Source organism: Colossoma macropomum, unplaced genomic scaffold, assembly GCF_904425465.1.
Source record: "Colossoma macropomum unplaced genomic scaffold, Colossoma_macropomum, whole genome shotgun sequence".
NCBI lineage: Eukaryota > Metazoa > Chordata > Actinopteri > Characiformes > Serrasalmidae > Colossoma > Colossoma macropomum.
Window position 1 is genome coordinate 22077906 of NW_023494800.1, and position 24370 is coordinate 22102275.

The 24370-nt window shown below is 38.8% G+C and overlaps 1 protein-coding gene across 1 annotated transcript; it reads left to right on the forward strand.

The window, feature by feature from the left end:
• Positions 1–213: 213 nt before the first annotated feature.
• On the forward strand, positions 214–17238 carry LOC118819638 (neuronal acetylcholine receptor subunit alpha-10). Its single transcript, XM_036587444.1, has 5 exons — positions 214–405; positions 8779–8924; positions 10116–10270; positions 13590–14122; positions 15457–17238. Exons 1-5 carry the CDS (start codon positions 345–347, stop codon positions 16200–16202), a joined length of 1641 nt encoding a protein of 546 aa, XP_036443337.1. The 5' UTR covers positions 214–344; the 3' UTR covers positions 16203–17238.
• Positions 17239–24370: the final 7132 nt, after the last annotated feature.

The following is a 24370-nucleotide window of genomic DNA, read 5'->3' on the forward strand; positions in this document are numbered from 1 at the left end:
CCATTCCCATGCTAAAGAACCTTTTTTAGAGTGTGTAACTGTCCCATACAAACTACACAAGTCTGTTTATTTAACTACTGTACTTCAATCTTCATCCATGAATTAGCTTCACTGATTTGTCAACAGCCTGAAAGCAGCTCGTTATTCCCGGTGTGTATGTGTGTTTTCCCGCGCTCGCTGGTTCCTCCACCGGTTAGTTACCTCACACGGAGCTGAGCTAACGGCTCGCTGAGCTCGCGCTGCCTCAGTCTCTGTGCGGTTGTTACGGAGATACCTGAAGACTGCAGTACGTCCCGCCTGGCGGCCGAGTGAGCGAGTTCTTTGACCTTTTTCTGCTGGAAAAAATGAATCTCCGGAACCGCTTGTTCCCGCTGCAGTTCCTTTTCGGTTTCAGTATTTTTCCAGGTAGGAAATACACCGTTCATTTTAAGTTACTGACAGTTATTTCCACCGTTTCACCGCCACTGTTGTTATATCGACGCGAAGTTTTGAGTCTGCAGTCTCGGACCGACTCGTCTGTAGTAACGTTAGAGCTGCTTCTCCGTTAATTTTCTGAAGTCCAGTTTATTCCACTCTGCTTTTATGCTTTATTTTGAATATTTGTGTGGTTGATAATCTTCGTTCGGATTCGAAGTCTGTCAGGCGAGTTTTGTTGTTGCTTATGTGGAAATGATATGGTTTAACTGTTATGCGGAGCGTTTGGCGTTCAGTAAAATCTGGTGAAATCCCAACGAAGCGAAGCAAACATCCCTATAGCGCTGAACACCATCACTTCGAGAGAATGTGTTCGTGAAGTTGATGTGCACGTGAATTCATCTCTGCGGTGAGAGATTTTGAGTTACTCTTCTGTGCTTTCTTCTCCGTATCAGAGATTATAATCTCCACAGTGCTGGTCCTTCAATGATCAAGTACAGTCAGGTCCATAAGTATTTGGACAGTGACAGTTGTGTATTTTGTAATTTCGCCTCTGTACACCACCACAGTGTATTTTAAATGAAGCAGTCAAGGTGATTTTCAGCTTTAAGGGGTTTAACAAAAATATTGCGTTAGCCGTTTAGGAATTACATCCATTTTTTACATAGTCTCCATTTTCACAGGCTCAAAATGAATTGGACAAACTAACAATTATAAATAAAGGATTATTTTTGAATACTTGGATGCAAATCCTTTGCAGTCAGTGACTGCCCGAAGTCTGGAACTCAATGCGAGTTTCCTCAATTGAGATGCTTTGCCAGGCCTTCACTGCAGCCACCTTCAGTTGCTGCCTGTTTGTGGGTCTTTCTGCCTTCAGTTTTGTCTTCAGTAAGTGAAAAACATGCTGGGTTGAAGTCAGGTGACTGACTCAGTCATTTGCCTTAAGAAGCTCTTAGGTTGCTTCCGTGATATTTTTTGGGTCATTATCTATCTGTACGTTGAAATGTCATCCTATCAGTTTTGAGTAAATCTGAGCAGAAAGTATAGCTCTACACACTGTAGAATTCATTCTGATACTTTCAGTCAGCAGTCACATCATCAATAAACACCAGTGACCCAGTTCCACTGGCAGGCATATATGCCCATGCCATAACACGGCCTTCACCATGTTTCACAGATAATGTGGTATGCTTTGGATCATGAGTCCTTCCTTTCTTTCTCCATACTCTTCTCTTCCCATCATTCTGGTACAAGTTAATCTTGGTTTGATCTGTCCCTCGAATCTTGTTCCAGAACCAGGCAGTCTTTTTTAGATGTTTTCAAGCTAAGTCTATTCTGACCTTTCTGTTCTTGAGTGGTACCAGTGGTTTGTATCTTAAGGTAAACCCTCTGTATTGAAGGGTTTACCTTAAGGGGCTTTTCTTCACCATTCCCATTACAGAACTGACTCTCTGTGTGTTTTTCCTTGCTTTCTTTTCTTTGCCGAGTTGAACAGCTGCCCATCCTGCGTGTCTGATGCTGCTGCCTTGATCGGGTGCCACTGCTCGCCGTGCAAACCTCACCCTCACAACCTGACCCCACTGATGCTGCTGCTGCTGCCTGAACTAAACTAATCAAATTAATCATTTGCTCCACCTGTTTTCCCTGTTTTTGTACTATAATACTTTATACTAACAATGTTTTACTATCCGGTGTCGACCAGAGGAGGATGGGTTCCCCTTCTGAGTCTTGGTTCCTCTCAAGGTTTCTTCCTGTTTCTCTTAGGGAGTTTTTCCTTGCCACTGTCGCCACTGGCTTGCTCATGGGGGCTTGGACCCGGATTTCTTTCTGTAGTGCTGATTTCCTTGTAAAGCTGCTTTGTGACAACACCTGTTGTAAAAAGCGCTATATAAATAAACTTTGCTTGCTTCACCACAGAAAGAATTCTGCAGTCATCCATTTCAGTTGTCTTCCATGGTCTTCCAGGCCTTTTGGTGTTGCTGTGCATTTCGTCTTATTAAGAATGCACCAAATTGTTGATTTGGCCACTCCTAAAGTTTCTGCTATCTCTCTGGCAGGTTTGTTTTGTTTTCTCAGCCTATTGATGGCCCCCTTCACATCAACGCCTCTTTGGACTGCATATTGAGAGTTCCCATGAACAGCTAATAAATCAACACTAACTATCACACAAGGCATCACAACTTGGAAACAACTCCAGACCTTTTATCTCCTTAATTTTGTCATGAAATAATGATGAAACACACCTGTCCCAATACTTTTGAGCCTGTGAGAATAGAAGGACTGTGTAAAAATGGTTGCAGTTCCTAAATGGTTAATGCAGTATTTGTATTAAACCCCTTGAAAAATTAAAGCTGAATGTCAACACTTCAATCACATTTTGATGGCTACGTTTCAAGTCCATTGTGGTGGTGTACAGAGGCAAAATTACAAAAATTGTCACTGTCCAAATACTTATGGACCTGACTGTATGTTTCAATAGAATCTCTTTCACACCAGTGCTCTTTAGTCGTATCCTCTAATCTCCTGGTGATTTCTGTATCTGAAACTATGTGCATGGCAGGCATGTTATTAATCAGACTGGGCAGATTTTAATTATTAGTTCACTGAATTCGATACACAGCCTGTAGCTGGAACAGGACTCATTTGGGATTGCCTTTTACAAGTACTCAAACTGCCAGTAAATAATTAGTGGCTACAACTCACCAAGGATATGAATACAGAATCTGGCTGTTTTTCAGCATTCAGATGTTTCCTTATAGTTTTCCATGGGACTCATTCAGTAGTAACTTCAGACTATACTGGCATACTACAGAGAGCTCCAAAAGTATGTGGACAGTTGTTTTCTCGCAGTTATTTTATTTATTTGAATAAGTCAATTCAAAAGATTTCCCTCTTATCAGAAATTGGGAGTTTTTACAGCTGTTTATCACTTTCATAGCATGACAATGTTCGGAAAGAACAGACAGTAACTCACATTAAATATCATCTTGTCATTTGCATTTTTAAATGCTGACATATATCAACAATCATCGTGTATCTCTGTAATGACGATCTGCCAGGTTTGTAGCTACTGCAGGCGTCTTTAATTCTTGCTTGTTTCAGAGCTTTTAGAATATGAACTGCATGCTGTATTGGATTTAGATCAAGTGACTGACTTGGCCTGTCAAGAATTTGCCCACTTTGTGGCCATGAAACCTCTGTAACTGCCTGCACAGTGGGTCACATTTTGGGTCATTGTTGCTGCGTGATAAAGCATTGTCCAAAGAGTTTTTGAGATATTTGGGTGTTCCTCAAGAGCCAAGAGGTTTGCAGGCTTTAGAATGTGTCCTGCAAACTGCTACCACGTGACCAAGTCCCAGTTGCAGTCGTGGATGTCAAAGTAATTTCACTCCCTTTAACATGTTGTAGCAAAGTGGCATCCTTTTTTGCATTCTGCCATGTCTTTTTTTCTCCACTACTCTCCATCACTGTGGTACATGCGGAAGTGTCATTTATCCTTAAGACTGTGTTCCAGGACTGAGGAGAAGTCTTTTAGAGAAAGTTTAAGTAACTCCCAGCAACTTACTGGTGTATATTGGTATCTGTGATGTATAATTGTGTAATGGTCTTTGTCACATATCTGTCTAGTTGAGTGTTTCTCTGCACAAACAGAATTAGGCCTAATTACTTTACTGATTAGGAAACCTCTGTGGAGTTGAATCCAGTGTGTTGGAGCAGGGGAATCATTAGGCTAGACTCTGCAGTGCTCTTGGGCCTCCAGCTCAGGGGAGTGAAGAACTGCCCATAGAAATGATACCAGCTCCTGCTGACTGTAGAATAAATAGTGTTCATGAGAACCAGCAGCAAGTTTATTTACCTTTGAAACCTCATGAGATCCTTTCCAAGCAATATCTTTGTACGCTCATCTCATCTCCTATAATAATAATATAATGCTCTAATATAATAATAATGCTCTAAAATACCCACTTCAATTAAAAAGGGTTTGTTAATTAGCTGCTTAGTTGGATCAAGTGCAGGGAAGACACTAAAACGTGCAGGGCAGGAGGAACTCCAGGACCAGTGTAGAACACAGTGTGGAAGTGAGCAGCATCCTTTCATACAGGTTTATACAAAATGTCATCAGACATTCATGATGTGCTCTGTAACCCATGGATTCTGTTTTTCCCAAGTTACTGTAGAGTTTATCCTAAGGAATACTTCAGCATTTTTCAAACTAATCTCTGCCTACTGCAACCGTACTGTGCCATTGATTACCATAGACAATAATTTTGACCCTTTTTACTTAGAAAAGAACTGAAAAATGTTTCACTTGATACTGTATAGGCTACTTATAACAGAACCCATAAAACTGTAGCTCAATACTGTGAATAAACAGGACTATATGATGTGAACTGAAACCACAACCATAGAAAATCTTACTAGTCTTACTAAAGCCATTCCTATGAAGCTTTAGCCATCTTACACAATACTGGAACAACTACAGTAAAAAGGAAATTCAGTTCCTCATATCCATGTGCAATCACGTGCTGTTAATGTAGATTAGTTTTCTAAAGACACGTAAATACAATATTTTTTTATACATTTTACATATTTCATACATTTTTTATACATTAAAATACATACATTTGTCTATGGTAATCAACCAGATGCTGTAGATGCAGCAGATAGACATTAGGTAAATGTAGAAAAATGCTGAACTATTCTTTTAAATGCTTAACCGTTACACCTTTCCTGTTGTTTTGCTCTTAATGGGCAATTTGTGCAGCCGGTTTGGTTTCAGAACACCAAAGAAATGGTCTTTTATCTAAATGAATTTAGGATTGTATTGGTCATTCTTGAGTCCATGTTTATTATATGTTTATGTCCTCCTACCCGTCCTCTTAGAAAAGCCCTTTTGACAGTCACTACTGTGTGCAAAATGGTGACCTCTAATCAGGCCTGTGCACAGATAGTTTGGGGGCAGGGGCTCAAGGAGGAAAAACGGCACATGAACACAAATAAAATTTATTTTACTGCATAGTATTAAAAGTTTTACCAAAGGCAACCAAAAACACTAACATTAATATCTGTGCATGGATTTGAATCACGTCATGCAAAGCTTTGAAGTTATTCACTCCACAAGATCTCATATAAACTGTTTTTACAATAATTAAAAAAATTGTTTAGCAAAGTTTAGCAAATTTTTAACACCCCCTGTTATGTTTGGTTGTTTTTCAAAATAACCGAACCTTTGCTAAAGATATTATCAGTCTTTTATTGGTGGGATGTCTAACATTGTGATAACATGTCTCCACAGGCAGATGGTACTGCATCTGTGTATGTGCCTGCTTCTTATTTAATATGAGTTTTGGGATGTATTTACTCTCCAGACTAGGGTTTTCCCAAGATTGACTGTGAGTTTGGGAATGTATGAAAGTGAAATGTACGATGAATGTATGAAAGTATGAAAGATGAACCTTCATGGCGCCTTCATGCTCTGCAGATGGCGGCCTGTTTTTTTTTCCTCTTGTTCTTCATAGCCAAATACATCTCTCATCATCTTTACACCAGCATTATGCTTGATTACTCGTGAACTTCTCAGCCACCTAGGTTCACCTCTCAGCTGCCTCCAACTGTTTTATTTTACACAGTGAAATAAAGAAAAAAAAATAAACAACAAAAAAATGGACTTTTTGGAGAATTTGATGTGACAGTGATGATTTGTTACAATAGTCTTTTTCCAACTGGTACGTTTATCAGGGTGAACTATGTACATTCATTGACCATGTTTGTTCGCATAGCATCAGAAAGTGTTTCAGTTACAACAGTAAGGGATTTTTTTATACCGAAAAGTGATCTTTGCCCATGACCCAGAAGGATAAGCAGCTTGGAAAGTGTGTGTGTGTGTGTGTGTGTGTGTGTGTATGATCTCCTATGAACACGGCCATCAAAACAAGACCAATGTATAATATTACAGGCCAGATCTGTCAGCTGGTACTGCATGTTTTTGCACCAGGAATTAATGCAGTCTCTCCTTTACAGTGTGTGCTGTTTCTCTTTGTCTGAACTGATGTTTGTAGAAAAGAGCTGAGCACACTGGTCCTGAGCTCCAGGGAGCAGTAAAGACCTGCTACTTCATTAGTGCCCTGCTGCTATAGTAGGCCTATGTGTTAGCATGTTTTCAAGAGTTAACATCTTTCCTAGAATTCAAGATCATAGATACTGAATGAGTGAATGGACTGGAAAGCTGACTGGAAGATCAGTATGAAAGAGCAGCATTTAGCACCATAGGCAGGATGGCCTGGATAGGTTGGAGTAAAAGAAAAAGTGCATTAGACTTTGCAGTGCGATTGCAGCACTCAAACAGAGCCCAAGGGGAAGTGTTGTAGTAGTTTTCTCATTCATCACAGAGCCTGGCATCATTCCACCTTGAGCTGCCGGTCAGGTCCTGCAGAGTTTATAGCTTGGAACGACTGTTTGACGTTAAGTTGGCTCATGGTAAGTAGATAAACAAGCAGAGGCTACCTATTTTATGTGCTCCACCATTATGCTAACATAATGTCACAGCGTATTTCTTGTCCTTGTACCGGGTTGGCACACGCTTCTCATATATATTACAGCCTTTTAAAGAGGAATTCCACTGATTTTTCAAAATTCAATCTGTATGACTCAATCATTGAGATGAAAACAAAGTTATTTAGAGTGTTTTGATGTGAAATGGTGCCTTATAAAGAAACCTACCAACTACAATGGTGATGATGTCTACTAAACAACCAGTAAATCCACTTATGGTTTTATGAGTTTTTATATATAATGATGATAGTGGTAAATCAGCATTACATATAACGTAAAGTAGTAACTTACTGCTGTATGAAATAGTACCTGAGGTACTACTTTACCTTTACCTTTACTTAGCGTCCTGCATGTATCTCTCTTGAGATACTATTTTACCTTATAATGTTCTCCATGTTTCTCTCTGCCATTAATTAATATAATTATTATAATTTTTTTTATTTATTTATTTTGGCAGCCTTTTTACAGTCATGTCCAATTCCACTTGGCTGGGTCTCCCCCAGTCACGCAATACTGTCCTTCGAGATATGTAAAGCTGGTCACCGCATATTTTGAACTGTTGCTAATGCAATGTCTTTGGACAGATCAATGAACTTGCTAACAGCTAACAGCTAATTGGCTAGCATTGCGCTGAGTGATGGGGAAAGGGAGGGCCATCCTACTCACCCAAAGAGCGAACCAATTGTACCTTTTTGGCGTTCCGGCCAAACTATTCTAAACAACTTTGCTTACATCTTAACGATTTAATTCCACAGAAATTTTACAAAATTGCTAATGGTAGAATTCCCCTTGTTCCTCTTAAAATAACAGCTATGCTTGGTAGGGTTTCACTGATATGGGAATTCTGGGCTGATGCAGATTTCCAATGTTGTTCACGTATATATGCTGATGTCGTTATCAATGGTGATATGTAAACATTTATTAGCATTACAGGAAAATGTAACATTTATTTGTAGATGCAGTAAATGCAGTAAAATGAATGAAAAACTTTAGCGTATTACACCAGTGTTGCCTAAACCAGTGGTGTCAAAATGATCTGCAAAGGGCTGGTGTGGCTGCAGGTTTTCGTTCCAGCAAAGTAGAAACTTACCTGATTTAAGAGACCAACTGATTTAAGCAGTCGAATTAGGTGTGCACAAGCGTGTTTGGAATGAAAACCTGCTGCCACACCAGCCCTTTAAGATTGGACACTCCTGGCCCAAATATCAGTTTGATATATCAGTCAAATATCTACCCAGTGCTTTTTTTTTTGTAAATATCCACAGATACCAATATTCAGATGTCATTGTGCGTCCCTAATGAGACTAGATGTTGTTCACCATTGAAAAGAAAAGGTGCCACATAACTAATATATAAAGGCATGTTGCAGACATTTGAATGTTCTTCAGTACAAACAAAACTACCCTTAGTATCCTTTGCCAAAGAAAACTGTTCTCAAAGAGGAGAGAAAGGCAATTAATCCTGTGATACTGTCTGTGGTGTTGCTACTGTTATACAGTGTTATGGCACCAGGCTTTGTGTGGAGAGACAGCCTGCAGTGAGGGGAAGTGGAAAATCACTCAGGCGATGCACATTGTTCCTCCTTTGCCCTCACCTTTCAGCAATCACAAATCAATGCCATCACCAAGCACATCTCATTAAAGAAATAATGGTGTTCTTTGGCGTCCATCCTCAGTGTATGTTTCTCCAGCTGTTTGGAAACAGGGTATTAGTGAACCTGTCACAGTTTTGCATTGGTCAGTTAACTGTTTAACTAAGACAGTTTCACAAGCAGAGCAGTTAAGCCATCATTCTCTCTCTGTCTCTCTGCAGTATGTTGGAGTGCTCAGGGGAAGTATGCGCACAAGCTGATGAAGGACTTGTTTGCTAATTACACCAGTGCACTGAGGCCGGTGGAAGACACGGACAACATTATTAATGTCACCTTACAGATCACTCTTTCCCAAATCATCGATATGGTAATGGTACCTTGTGTGGTGCTTTACATCTGTCATACTGTCCGTGTCTATTTTGCACTTTTAAACAGTGCCTGGTTCAATTGACACTATAGGTAAAGTTAAACAAAGGTTATTAGAAAATGTCTTTGTTGTTGATCTTACACTAAAATTATGAGAGAAATCTAACCTTTCATTTCGGTATATTACTTAATTGTTGAGTCTTTTATAATGCTGGATGAGGTGGGAGGACACATTAAAGGGATTTCCTCCTCTTCATCTCACTCCGCAGGTTTTCAGTAGGGTGTAGGTCATGAGCCAGAGATGGTCGCTGCAAAAACTTAATTCTATTGTCAGTGAACCGTTTGTTGCAGTTTTGGGCTTCAAACCAACCATGACCCAGCCTCCTGACATAGTCAACCAGGTTTACATCTAAAATGATACCATGTATCTAACAAGTTCCAGCCCCACAGCATCATGGATCCACCACCATACTTCACATATATTCTTTTCTGACAGGCAACCTATACTTTTGTACACTTTTCACTTATCAAAGAGCCATTTCTTAATTATTGTTCTGGCAGTGGAGCTGAGAATTTTCAGATAATACGTAACTGAGAATGATCATAGTGTTATATTATGAGACAAAATTATTACATTATTACTTTAGGGAAAACAGAACTTCACTTAAATTTCTGAAGATATTACATGTAATTTAATGAAAATGTAATAAATGTATAAAATCTCAATAATGTAATAAGGTATTGTGTTATTAGTAAAAGATTATTGCATCATTGGTCAATGTATTTCATTAAACCAAGTTATTACATTAGTTATGTGCAAAATTTATTGTATTTTTATGAGGGTAATCACATTTTTGGGAAGTTACAATGGTGATCAATAAAGGTGCACTGCATTTTCTCTCTCTCTCTCTCTCTCTCTCTCTCTCTCTCTCTCTCTCTCTCTGTTTCGTCTTTCATGGATGAGAGATAAAAAAATACACAAGGGGTCAAATCTGAACTGCATTGTCTGGTCAGTACATAAAGTGCTTCTAACAACATGTTCAAATTATTTTGCGCTGGGGACCAAAGAAATAATATTGTGCACAGAAATTGGAACAGGCTGAGATGATTACTGTAAAATACTTGATTATAGGTTTTTCTGTATTATTTTCCTGTTACTCTTGTGTCTTAAAGCACATGTGTTTTGTATCAGGATGAACGGAACCAGATCCTCACCACGTACCTGTGGATTCGTCAGGTCTGGTTTGATGCATACCTCACCTGGAATAAGGCGGACTACGATGGGCTTGATACCATCCGTATACCTAGTAGTTATGTATGGAGACCAGATATAGTCCTATATAACAAGTAGGTCGGACGGGTATTGAGTTTCATCGATTTTGGTTCTGCCTGCCAGTCTCGCCCATTAGCCTCACCATCTCCTCTGCCTACTTCCTGCTACTGTTTACCCCTGTGTTGCCGTGGACACAAGCTGGACACTTTCCCAAGCTATTATTTACTGGAGTGTCCAGTCAGCGTATCTGCTTCTGTATTTCATCACCCTGCTCTGTTTTACTGCAAAAATATAGCTATAAATAGATGTACAGCTTCTTATTGCTGGTAAATAATGTGGGGCAGTGCTTTACCTTTAGGGAACATGGCTGCGCAGGTGCTTAGACAGGTGTGGGGAAGTCATTTAATCCCTGATAGGGATAATCTTTTTAAGCATGAGCTTTGCTGCAGGACGTAAGGGATTGGATACTAAAATTTTAAATCCCTCTCAAAGGAGAACAAGGGAGCCAAAGTGCAAAATAAATCTCTCCAGCAACTATGCCAGATTATGTTATTGTCTGCTAATGCGTGATTTTTTTTTTACAGATGTCTGTCTTCTCCATTTATATCTAAAAACAATAATCTTAAAAGGAAGTGCATGTAAAATCCAGGGGAAACACCGTACACACTTAATCCTTTCCTCACAGAGGAGGTTATAGGGGAGCTCAGGACACAAAGCATTTTGTTTTTTCCTAAATTATTTTTTTGGTTAAATGATTTTTTTATAAGAACAACCTGCATCTCTGCTGCAAATGCCTATCATTTGTGAACAATTCAGACAAAATCAACACTAGTGTATTTTTAGAACTTACCCCATAAGCAGGATTCATTGTAGCAGACTGAGGGAGTAGTTGTAATATTCACTATGAAGTCTGGTAAAATGGTGCAAGCACAGTTAATTCAATACAATTCAGTGTTGCTTAAACCAGACAAGCCTTGTAACCTAAATACATAAAATACATGGATCAAAATAATTATGACTAGTATAAGACTGTATGTCAAATGTGGCAAACATATTTTAACTGCAAAGTGGAAAAGCAAATACCACAACAATAACATTTAAGTATATTTTATTTGCATGATATCTGTAGTATGTGTTTATGAATATGTAGATAAAGATTATATTATATAAGGGGAATATAGACTTTTTTCATTGTATTCATTGGGTGGTTTAGCTGTAACTTGGCTCACTGATATGAGTTATATGCTTCAAAAAATGCTGTATTAAAGGCACCAAGAAGGAGATTAAATAAAACCAGGTGTGAATTCTGTGACTGACACTCAGGAAACAAATACGCATATAATAGAAAAGGTTTTATGGTATAAAAATAGACAATAAAAATAGTAAATCTCAAGAAATGTATGTCAGATGATGTTGATTTAGGAATATGAGATGGTGGCAAAAAGCATGTTCTATGTGGACCTGTTTAACTACATGAAAATCTGCATTTTTATTGTGCTCCACTCTCCTCGTCTCTTTAGACTGCATTTTTTATAGCATGTAGTTTAGTTTTAAAACTCATTTAAGGTCCAGAATTGGACTTTAACACCACTGCTGTACCTTTAAGGGTGCATTTACATTGTTTGTACCTTGATGAACAAAAATACATGCACAGTACCCTTTTTCTCTGACAGTGTATTTTAAGGTTGGACAAATAGTTTAAGCTGTACACTCATCTGTTTTTTATGTCCCTTGAGTGCTCCATGATCCGAGATGGCACTTTATTTAAGTATTTACAGTTTTCATTTTCCTAAGAACTGTAATAATAATAATTTGTAATCACACTTTGCAGGGTTTTAGGTTCCAACAAGAACGTGGCAAACTGAGAGTCTGCTTTTAGGTGGCAGTTCATTTTTCAATGCACTGGTTAATTTGTAAAATGTCTTAAAATTGCAAAAATATTTTTAGGAGAATAGAATCTTTCAGTGCTATTTGTAGAAAAATGTAATTTACAAAAAACTTTACAGATGAGAAATGCTCTAGGAGAAATGCTGATTGTTGGTAAAATGTTGGAGGCCTCTCAAAGAAGTGCTCATGCACTAGGCACTTGAGATCTACTTAATGTGAGGAATGATATTTAATCCAGAGTTTTATGCATGGTCATGAAATACAGAAACAGACACATTAATGTTTAAAACAAAAAAGGGAAATAGTGTACAGTTCTATAAAGTGTGCACCATCTCCATCTAGTCTGCTTTTGTGCCCTGGCAGCCTATATTTTCACTTTACTTCACTGCCCAAACTTCATCCTCAACCGTCCATGCACTGCTTATTCCAATGCTCATCTACAGCCACAGGGTTTCCATATCTGTTCATCATTTCCCTTTTAAAACTGGCACACTGCAAGTGAGTATCTCCCTTTTTTTATCAATCTCTAGTTGAATAGACGTATTTTGTGTATGATTATTCTCACCATATCAGTTTTAAAAGGCCTGTGTCTTACATATTTCTGATATAAGGTCCACTTATGATATTTGTTTAGGTTTACGTACCAAAAACAATTATTATTCTTTTTTACATAACTATTTTCCAACCTCTCTTTATCCCTTTAGAATGAAACAGACTGTTTGTGTTACTGTGTCTTTAAGACTGAAGTATATAAATGATCTGTGTTTTGATTGGCTGCCCTGCCTGGGCTGAAACACTCTATATTACATCATCATGAATGAGCAGTCTAATGTGCTGGATGCGTGTAAATGTGTATAAGTGTGTTTGTGACATCACAAAAACAATGAATTAAAAAAAAAATTCTGTTTTAGTATGAAAGCGTATCAGTATTGAAATTAAAATGAAAATGTAATATGTACAAAGGCAAAGTATTTGTATGTTTGCATTTAAATTTCCCACTTATATATGCAAAATGCTCAAAATGAAAATGTCAATTCAATAATGCCATTTTTGCCATTTGGTATACTCGTATTGACTTTTCATTTACACAAAGATTTAGAAGCTTTGTGAGTAGCTTTATTTAAATTAAAATGTATTTCCAGAACTGCATATTTATGCTTAATGTGGTTTTGCAACAATGGTATCAAAATAATAATTTAAATGTAGTTTTCTCTCTTTAATAATGCATTTAAATTGCATTATCAAAGAGAACACCAAGCTAGAAAGATGGCAAAATTCAAATGTAAATAAGAAACAGGGCCTCTCCTCTTTGCAAATACATATTCTTGCCTTCAACCAGATTGCATTTTCATTTTCATGGACTTCCTAACCTGCATAAATATGCTGTTCTGAAGATTATTTATTTATTAGTTCTGATAAAGATTACTTGAAACTGTAATAAAAACTTTAGTCAAATGAAGCAGCTAATTCTTTTCTGTCCTTTGTCTGGGTTGCCTTACATCACAGTGCTGACGACCAGTTCTCCAGCTCCATGGAGACCAACGTGGTGATCAGCTATGATGGCCATATCACTTGGGATCAGCCAGCCATCACCAAGAGCTCCTGCAAGGTGGATGTCTCCTTCTTCCCCTTTGATGCCCAGCAGTGCCGCCTCACCTTCGGTTCCTGGACTCACAACGGGAACCAGATGGACATTCTCAATGCTATGGACAGTGCTGACCTGGCTGACTTTGTGGAGAATGTTGAGTGGGAAGTTCTTGGAATGCCGGCAAAGAAGAATATTATACTGTATGGTTGCTGCTCAGACCCATATCCAGATATCACCTACACGCTGCAGTTGAAGAGGAGAGCTTCTTTCTACATATTTAACCTCCTCATTCCATGTATGATGATTTCCTTTCTGGCTCCCCTGGGCTTCTATTTGCCAGCTGACTCGGGAGAAAAAGTGTCCCTTGGGGTTACAGTACTACTGGCCCTCACCGTCTTCCAGTTGTTAGTGGCAGAGAGCATGCCACCCTCTGAAAACGTGCCACTTATTGGTGAGATTTCACATACGTATTCATTATGTAAATTATGCTGACTTATAAAGCGTCACTTAAACTATAAGGTTATTTTCTGTGTCATATAAAGCAACAGAGAGCAAACATTACAGAATCTGCTTACCATGCAGTGTCATACTGTGTTGTAATGTGTTGTCTTTAAAATACTAAAAGCAGCTTAAACATCAATGAAAATCTGTAGGTGCTGTGAATAAGACGGTCCAGGAATATTGCAGAGATATAAGCATTCAGCCAGGAAGACTGGATAAAAATTCCTAAAACATGAATAGAAAGACTCATAATTGGCTACAAAGGCATTTGCAAGGTGTAATATCTGTCAAAGGGGAGTTTGCATGTTCCCCCCATATCTGTGTGGGTTTTCTCTGGGTGCTCCCACAGTCCCAGAGTCCAAAGACATGCAATTAGGCCGACTGGAGATACTAAACTGCCCCTAGGCGTGGGTGTGCGTGAATGTGTATGTCTGTGTGTCTGCCCTGTGATGGACTGGCGACCTGTCCCAGGTGGACAAGGGGCATGAGTGAGATCTGTTAAAGGTTGTGTTACTAAGTAGAGTGTACAAAAATGCGCATATGCCACAATTATTATAATTATCCACAGTTTCTATTTCTTTTTTTTCTATTTTCTAAATTAAAGCTGCACTATGCAAGACATTTTGTGAACATTGAAAAAGTAGCATTACTGAGGGGAAAAAAACATGCTAATATTGTCTCTGTGCACTGCTGTTTACTTCTTTTCAGTTTAAAAATCACCAAAATAGGGGTGCCCAAAGTGTTGAATACAACTGTCGATACTTGATACTTGAAACTGATACATGTTTCAGTTTGAATAAATCCACCCTGGCTTATTTGCATCATGTCATTAAAAACTTGCTGATGCTTTCTGAATATTTAGCAGCAATATTTAGCATTTGGTAGTGCATGGTATTTTAGTAGTTTGCTTTTTTGCAATGCAATCCCACAGAAGGAAATGAACATTAAAAATTAATATCTCATAAGCTAAGAAGTGTGCCCAGAGGTAAAGCAACCCAGGATAAGTTCAGCAGCCGGATAATGCAGTAATTAGACTGGATAATGCAACTGGCACTGTTACACTGCTGTAATTCTTTATTTCCTAGGCTGTAGTTATCTCATTATAGGAGTCTCAGGGCAGTCAATAATGAACATTCAGATAATATATTGTAACTGCGCTCTTGGGACCTGATAAGCAATAATCCCCTGGCCTCATAGTGGGTATTTATGATTGCATCTGGTCAGTGCTATGTGCTCCGTGAGCAGTCTGCTGTCGTGGTCTAATCAATCCTGTTGTATTCACAGGCAAGTACTACATAGCCACAATGACCATGATCACAGCCTCCACAGCCCTGACTATCTTCATTATGAACATCCATCACTGTGGTCCTGAGGCACGACCTGTGCCTGAGTGGGCCCGCCGCTTCATACTACACTACTTGGCCCGAATCTGCTTTGTGTATGAAGTGGGTGAAAGCTGTCTGTCAGTCCAGACCGAGAATACTGCCAAGAGAGGAGCCAGCTGGACCGTCAATGGCCAGACCAGAGGGGAGGAACTGGCTTTGAAGACGAGAAATGTCGTAGCCAGTGAGGCTAGTGATTCTCAGAAGCTGAAGGACCACAAAGAAGAAGTGGAAGATGACCTGAGTTCAACCCTGTCACCGGAAGTAAACGCAACAGCCTGCCCCAGTAGCTGGAAGGATGGGGCTTTTGTGAACATTGATTATGGAGATGTGTCAGGAGCGGTAGGTGGGTATGGAGGACGAAGAGGAACAGGTGGAGGGAGAGAGAGTGAAAGTGTTGGAGCTGTGGGAGGGAAGGACTCAGTAAAAAGGAAAGAGTTGCTGCTCAAGGGCCAGTGCATATGCCATCACCAGTCTTTGCTGAGGAACATTGAGTACATTGCCAACTGTTATCATGACCAAAAGGCCACACAGAGACGGAGTGGGGAGTGGCGTAAAGTTGCTAAGGTGATGGATCGCTTCTTCATGTGGATCTTCTTCATCATGGTCTTCCTTATGAGTTTGCTCATCATGGGAAAAGCTATTTGAGATCAGCCATTCAGCTGCTAGAAGCCTTGTCAAGCAAATGACTTTTCGGACACATCACTAAAACTAGGTTTTGAAGGAGCTGCCAGGAACCACCGGCCTTTTTTAGTGAATTTCAAGACTGATCTGCTTGAAGAACTATGAACATTATAGCTATTTCGACTGACCAAGTGGAATATCTGCAATGTTGTTTTCAAAGGTGCTCAAAGAATTTTTAACGACCATTATTTGCTGATTTTGTCATTTATTCTGTTTGTTGTCCCCATAGCTAATGTTCTTTTATGTGGGCTATGACTGTTAGAGCCCTACCTTTTTTTGTAAAGATGCTGTGTTGGAGTGTAAATGAGATAAAGAGCACGGAATGGAGCCAAACATAGTGTTCCTGTTTTTGTATTTTACATTATAAAATGGATAGTTTCAGTCCTAAAATTGATTGGCTGCACCGTTTGTTGTAAAATACTTGATACATGCACACATGTGACTGCCTCACAATTTAATCCTGTATTAATGCAACGTTATGTTTCTTGCTTGGACCACTGAGCCTATACATACATGGAACCAGGCATCAGTGTGGATAAGGTCCTGAAGCACTACTAAACATACCCTACATAAGAATCTTGTTTAGTTTAAACTTATTTTTTCACCAGCTAGAACTAGGCTGACCAGTTATGCAAGTAGCAGGCTTGGAAGCACCTCAATCAGTATTAGGCTTTGAATGGAAGTATTTACTGAAGGATTCACTGTGCGACTGCTACATGCACACTAAACTATGTTACTTGCATGTCTTTAAATGTCTATGTTTTGATAGATCTGCCATTGGTTGCAATAATTCCAGTGTGGGAAAATCAATGTGCGGTATCTTTAGCTTGATGCTTACAGTTAGCATTATTGTTAAGGTGGTAATTTGATAAGAAAAAGGTACTTTATAAGATGAATGTTTCTGCACAGAACATCATGCTATATTATGATATGTGCATTGTTTCTATATTTCATCATATTGTATGGTGTCTCTGTTTTATAAAAGCAATATGGCACTGAAGGCCTTGCGTGACAATTATTTTACCATGGGTAAGAGGGTTTTAACAATCCTAGGCTTGGGCGGTATTCACTTTTTTATAAATCTTCTAACCGTCACCTAAAAACTACCATGGTAAACTGTGCTTTTGTGCCATCTCATCCTGCATTTATATAAAAATAAAAAACAGCTAATTAAACAGTTCTGTTCGCTTACACAATCACCAAATGAGTGAATGCAGTGCATGATTTTCAGTCCGTCATTCAATAAATGTGAAAACTGCTTTATGTTACAAATTCTAGTAACAGGAAATCTGTTCTGTGGTGTTAGCCAAGCTAATAATCGCTTAGTTAGCAGACAAAAAGTGCCACACACCACAGCACAGGCTCACTTCTAGCTAACTGGTGTTCAAAAGTCACACATTCAGAGATCAAAGACTCATATCTGAGGAGAGCACAGCGTCGAGTGGCTTGTACAAAGTTGAGTGACATCTGAAAAAAAATGTGTTCCAAGACTTTGTCCTACATAGTTTTTCCTGATCTTGATTTAGCAGCACATTAAATGGAGAAAGAAACCATAAACGACACAATACAGCCAAGGGAACCATTTGACTCTACTGTGGAAGACTTTGAGGTTAAAAGCATTTGTGAAGTGATTAGAGGATGCTTAATTTTGAGATGGGAATGCATGTTGGCTACAACTGTTTTTTAGGCAAATCTGACGGACTAATTTATCCTTGGTCCTCAGTAAAATTCAAAAAGGAGGAATGTGTTTTCTAGATAGATGTGGAAAAGAAATTTGACACCATCATAATTTTGAAATGTCATCATTATTTTTAAACATACTTTATTACCGTTATAACCTAAACAGCACCGCTTACTTGTGATAAAATTGCTGTAAAGTGTAGCCTCTTGTTGCTGATTGCTGTATTCTGCTGCCTGAGAGTGTGGCGTTCCACAGACTGCCTGTTTCTGCATGTGAGCCATAGCACCTGTTTACCACAGTAGACTTGCTTTGTATATACAAAGACATATAGTATTTGACCCGTTGCATAACTGTCTACCTGCAGCTGAAACATATGTTGTGTATGTACAATGCCATTAAATGCTCAGATATATGGTTTAATTGCGGTTGTACTTTTTTAACAAAGCAAAATGAGTGAAAACTGGAGGAGATTTCACTAAGTACGTTTACATGCACTCAATAATCTGATCTTAATCGGATTTCTGCAGTTACCTGATTATTCAAGTAGTTGTTTAAACAGCATACTCCAATTTCTTAGATTGGTCTAAAGGTCTAGAAATCTGATTAAGAAATTCAATCCAAAGAGAGCTGGATTTTAGCTTAGTAATCAGATTTCTCAGTCAACACGTGCAAAAAGCAGACCGTGGTACCGGAAACAAGCAAGCAGCATTGCCGCAAGATGGCAGCAAAACACTTTCGGAGTGACGCTGAAACCAAGCCCCTGCTTGACGAAATGAAGGTCTATGTTTATAATTTCCAGTAAAGTGGAGTGATGTTTTAAAAAAAAAGCTGTGGTATGAAGTTTGAGGTTTACAATATGGTTACGTCACGTCTTCTTCTGTGAGTTTATTGGCTCGTTGCAAAGCAGAAATCCGATTACTGCCTGAATCATGTACACCCGGAGTGTTCACATTATCTGATTACTCAATTGCATGTAAACGTTTTGATCGGATTACTGACAAAATCTGATTTTCTGCAGTTATCGGATTATTAAGTGCATGTAAACACACTCACTGCTTCTGAATAATCTTATAAAAGGTTTAAATTGATTAAAGTCCTTGTGGAATGAAGATTGATCTCTAATCCGTGGGCACTGCTCAAGGTGCTTGTCAAACAAAAAAAGAGACTTTAACTATGACATATAGACACTCTAGATACTTATTATAGAGGCATTTACGATGTTTTTCAAAAGGCATGAACTTCTAAATGGAATTTATGGTCACTACATAATGAATTTAGTAAATTAAACATAGTTGATAGTTCAAGTAGTTACTTTAAAATTTTAAAACTCAACGTTAAATCTGTGTTTGTGGTCTTCTCAGTTATATTGATCTTTGTGTTTGTGAGTGTGAAAAACAGGAACAGATTCATCAAAACAGTGTGATTCCATGTCGACAGGAGTCACGGATACAGTTTTGAAGTTGAGGCCAATTTTAACATAAATCATCAAACCTTCCTTTGATATATTCATTATTCCCTCCACTCAGTCACATAACCTTCTGCTTTGTGTGCTGTCACAGCAGCCATAAGGTTAATTAGAGCCTGCTTTCAGTGGAGAACTGAGGGGGGTACGATTGCTGTGAGAATGTAAACCTCTTTCACTCTGTCTCCCACCACATGCACAAACAGGCCTTATCTGTCCAGCTGCCTCTTTTCTGATAGCAGAGTTTGCACAAACTGCAAAGTAAAGCCATCAGCATGTGCTGAAATTTCAAGTCTAATACCAAATTAGCCTGTTGACCTTGAGAATCTTCTTACCAGCCAGAATATACTTCGTTTTAGTCTGATTCATTACAATGGGAGCTGCCAGTCTTAGAGGAAAGCTCTGGCCTTGCAGTTTTGCTGCGATTGCAGTACCAGGGCACTTGCTGACTCACCAGGATCCTTTATTTAAGTAATCGCACTGTAAGTGCTCTAGAGTGTTATGGCTAGATAGTTTGACCACCACAGTTAGGCCCGTGCCAATAGACCAACAGGTTTGGGTAAAGCATGATAAAAAGACAATGAATGATCATCAGTATTTTATTTATGGCCAAGACTTTTTTCCTTGTAAGATAAAAGACTGTAATGAATTTCCCAATTTGAAACACCCCCAGTTATAAACAGTTTGGGGCCAACTTTTAAGATACACCAAGTTCATTAATCGGCAAACTATGACTTCAAACAACAATGTCCAATTGAGATAATTTAGTCTAAGTTCAGTATTAAAGGGCCCATATAATGGAAAATTGAATGGAAAATGTACTGTTCACTCCCCAGTCCATTCAAAAATGACCTGTTTTGAATTCATTGTGATGTCACAACCTTTTTGAACAAAAAAAAAAAACATTATTAAAGCTTCAGAATAAACTGTTCTCTTCCCCGTCCATGCAGTCCATATATATATAAACTAAGCTTCAAAATGAGCCTGTTTTGAATTTGTTGTTTTTTGTGAATTCAGTGCAGTTACATATATTCACCTATTTAGCCTACAGCAGGATAGTCTGCTCCTTCATGTTGGAGTATTTCAGCCCAGACTTTTTAAAATTCTGAACAGTTCTGAGCCAGTCAAAATGCTGTACCGAAAACGTCTGTTCTAAGGGACGGAGAGAGGTTGGAAAATAGTCAAGTAAAAATGAATTACGACTAGTTTTTGGCACATAAAACTGCAGACATATCATAATTGAACCTCAAGAAAAATTTAAAACAGAAGACAAATGTAGGATAAGGGCCCTTTAATGTGCATCATGCACTGGAAAAACTCTTGATGTCTCTCATTTCATTCTTACAATGAATAGGCATAACTCATGTGGAATGAGAAGAGTTTTTTATTGTCCCCCTTTTAACCACATTTTGAATGTCTTATGTGCCAAAATACAGCATGAGTTAACTAATTATCTCCCTAGAATGAATCACTGCCTGAACTCTACCTACATATACTTCATCTGAGTGACTCCAAATGCAAAAACCAAACACAAGATGGTGCCAAAATCACACAGAATTTCTCACCACACTAAAATAGTTTGCTGACAACACAAAAATCAAAACTTTGGGTTTCGTGGACACTGACACTTTTTTAACAGAACTTTTTTTAAACAGTTCCAAAATACAGTATCTTTGTCTTTAAACTATGGCAAATGGCAAGAGAAAATCAGATGCCTCAATTAAAACAATGAATTAATAGAATGCATTTGAAATTATAATAATATAACCAGGTGAGCTGCTTGTCTTTTGAAGTACAAAACATAAAATGTGTATCCATCACTGTTTGAAAAAAACATTCTCCATGATAAAGTTTGAATGCTCACACAAATTGTGTACAGCAACATTTCTTCTTAATCCTGCTTACGGTGACCCACTGCACTGTTTCTAGTATTCTATGACTCAGTCCAGCTCTGAAGCAGCTCTTCAGCTGATTATGGAGGCCTTTATTAACTGTATAAGGTGTGATGAGAGAGGGAGTAGCTGAGCGTGTGCAGTGCTATAAATTACCTCGAGTAGGATTAAGAAATGAATATCTGAGTATCTGTCTGTGAACTGAAGCTCAGTAGAAGATGGATCTTGCAGCAAGACAATAACCCTAAACACACCAGTCCATCTACCAAAGAATGTGTTCTGCAGTCAAAATCCAGACCTTAATCCACTAGAAATGTTCTGGCAGGTCCTGGAGTGTGGAGTTCATGCATGAAAGCCCACCAAAAATTCCTCTAAGTGAATGTGTGAGAATTAATGTTTGGTTGAAGTCTTTGCTGCTCAGGGGCGTCACACCAGATACTGAAAACAGAGGTCCACATGCTTTTTGCCAACAAGGACATTTAATGTTGGATTGCTTTGTTCTATAAATGAATAAAAAACTATACAATTGTTTGTGCTATTAGTTGTATTGGGTTCTCTTTCTCTGACATGGTCATACTAAAATATAATTTTCTTCTGTCTGAGCCACTCTTATGTGGATCTAATCCTGTGTTTTGCTTTTTCTGGGCTTTAGATCACAGATGGCTTGACTTTCAGGATTTAGTGATACAGCTCAGAATTCATTAGTCTTTCAATGATTTTAAGCCTTTCAGGCCTTGAAGCAGCAGCCATTATACACTCTTCACCATGTTTCACAGTTGATATTTTGGTGTTGGCATGAAGTTTGTTTTGTCTTTAAACATAGAATTATACATTTACCATGTAGTGTTGTGGAATATCAGCACTACTTTTTCTTTTAGAGAGCAGCCGTCAGTGCTAATCTCCCATGACGTAGGCTCATGAACACAGATAATATCAAGAGCTGGAGATGCCTCCAGATCATTAGCTGTTGCAGTAAGGTTTTCATCATTTGTTTAAGGATTCTATAGTGTGTCTTTGCACCAATCTTTGTAATGCATTGACTCCTGTGAAGAGCTGCAACCTTTTCTAGACTGATTTTTAACTTTTCCATATCTGGCTACATTGTTCAGTAAAGATACTGCAAGCTTTTTGTTTCAATAAATATTTTATATAAATACACTATATTGCCAAAACTATTCACTCACCCATCCAAATAATTGAATTCAGGTGTTCCAATCACTTCCATGGCCACAGGTGTATAAAACCAAGCACCTAGGCCTACAGACTGCTTCTACACACATTAGTAAAAGAATGGGTCGCTCTCAGGAGTTCAGTAAATTCCAGCATGGTATCGTTTTACAGAGATACAGAGACAATGGGACTCCTAACAACCATGCCAAACCTACTAGACCATCAAAACTGTCTCCCAGCATGGTATCGTGATAGGATGCCATCAAGTCCAGTCATGAAATTTCCTCGCTACTAAATATTCCGCAGTCAACTGTCAGTAGTATTATAAAAAAGTGGGAGCGATTGGGAACAACAGCAACTCAGCCATGAAGTGGTAGGCCACGTAAAATGACAGCGGGATCAGCGGATGCTGAGGCGCATAGTGCGCAGAGGTCGCCAACTTTCTGAGTCAATCCCTACAGACCTCCAAACTTCATGTGGCCTTCAGATTAGCTCAAGAGCAGTGCGTAGAGAGCTTCATGGAATGGGTTTCCATGGCCGAGCAGCTGCATCCAAGCCTTACATCACCAAGCGCAATGCAAAGCATCAAATGCAGTGGTATAAAGTGCCGCCACTGGAGTCTAGAGCAGTGGAGACGTGTTCTCTGGAGTGATGAATCACGCTTCTCCGTCTGGCAATCTGATGGACGAACCTGGGTTTGGCGGTTGTCAGGAGAACGGTACTTGTCTGACTGCATTGTGCCAGGTGTAAAGTTTGGTGGAGGGGGGATTATGGTGTGGGGTTGTTTTTCAGGAGTTGGGCTCGGCCCCTTAGTTCCAATGAAAGGAACTCTTAATGCTTCAGCAGACCAAGAGATTTTGGACAATTTCATGCTCCCAACTTTGTGGGGACAGTTTGGGGATGACCCCTTCCTGTTCCAACATGACTGTGCAAGGTCCATAAAGACATGGATGAGCGAGTTTGGTGTGGAAGAACTTGACTGGCCTGCACGGAGTCCTAACCTCAACCCGATAGAACACCTTTGGGATGAATTAGAGTGGAGACTGCGAGCCAGGCCTTCTCGTCCAACATCAGTGTCTGACCTCACAAATGCGCTTCTGGAAAAATTGTCAAAAATTCCCACAAACACATTCCTAAACCTTGTGGAAAGCCTTCCCAGAAGAGTTGAAGCTGTCACAGCTGCAAAGGGTGGGCTGACATCATATTAAACCCTTTGGATTAAGAATGGGATGTCACTCAAGTTCATATGTGTGTGAAGGCAGACGAGTGACTACTTTTGGCAATATAGTGTATATAAACATCAGGTCTTATTTTAGGAGACATTTTCACTTTAATTTTTTTTATAACTGTACAGTAAAGTCAGAGACTGCCTTTCACTTATTTAATTTCCAGTCATTACTTGCAAGTTCTTCATTAGATGTAAAATAATCCACTCTTTTAAGGAAGGAGTTATCAAAGGATACGAAATTAAAAAACAGACGATTTACAGAGATACAGAGACAATGGGACTCCTAAAAACCATGCAAGACCTACAAGACCATCAAAACTGTCACTATCAGATAAACAGCACTTAAATCTTTTATCTTTAAGAGAGAGGAGAAAATCAAGCTCCACTCTGTCCATCCTTCCACTGTGAGAAGGCAACTCAACACTAAGGATCTGAAAGGATGTGTGGCTGTCAAGAAGCTGTTATTGAGAAAATAAAATAAAAAAAAATCTGATCTAAATCTAATTAGTACTAATTAATTTCTAAATTGCCACAGCAAAATTAACAAGAAAAGTTAAGTAGCTGAATAATTAAATTGTTATTTTTAACCTACTTGGCAATTTCAGAAGAAAAACAGTAAACAGCAGAGGTACCTAAGATCCTATGCTTCCCTATTGTGGTGTTTTGGAATATGTTTTGCGAGTAGTCCAGGTGTTGAAC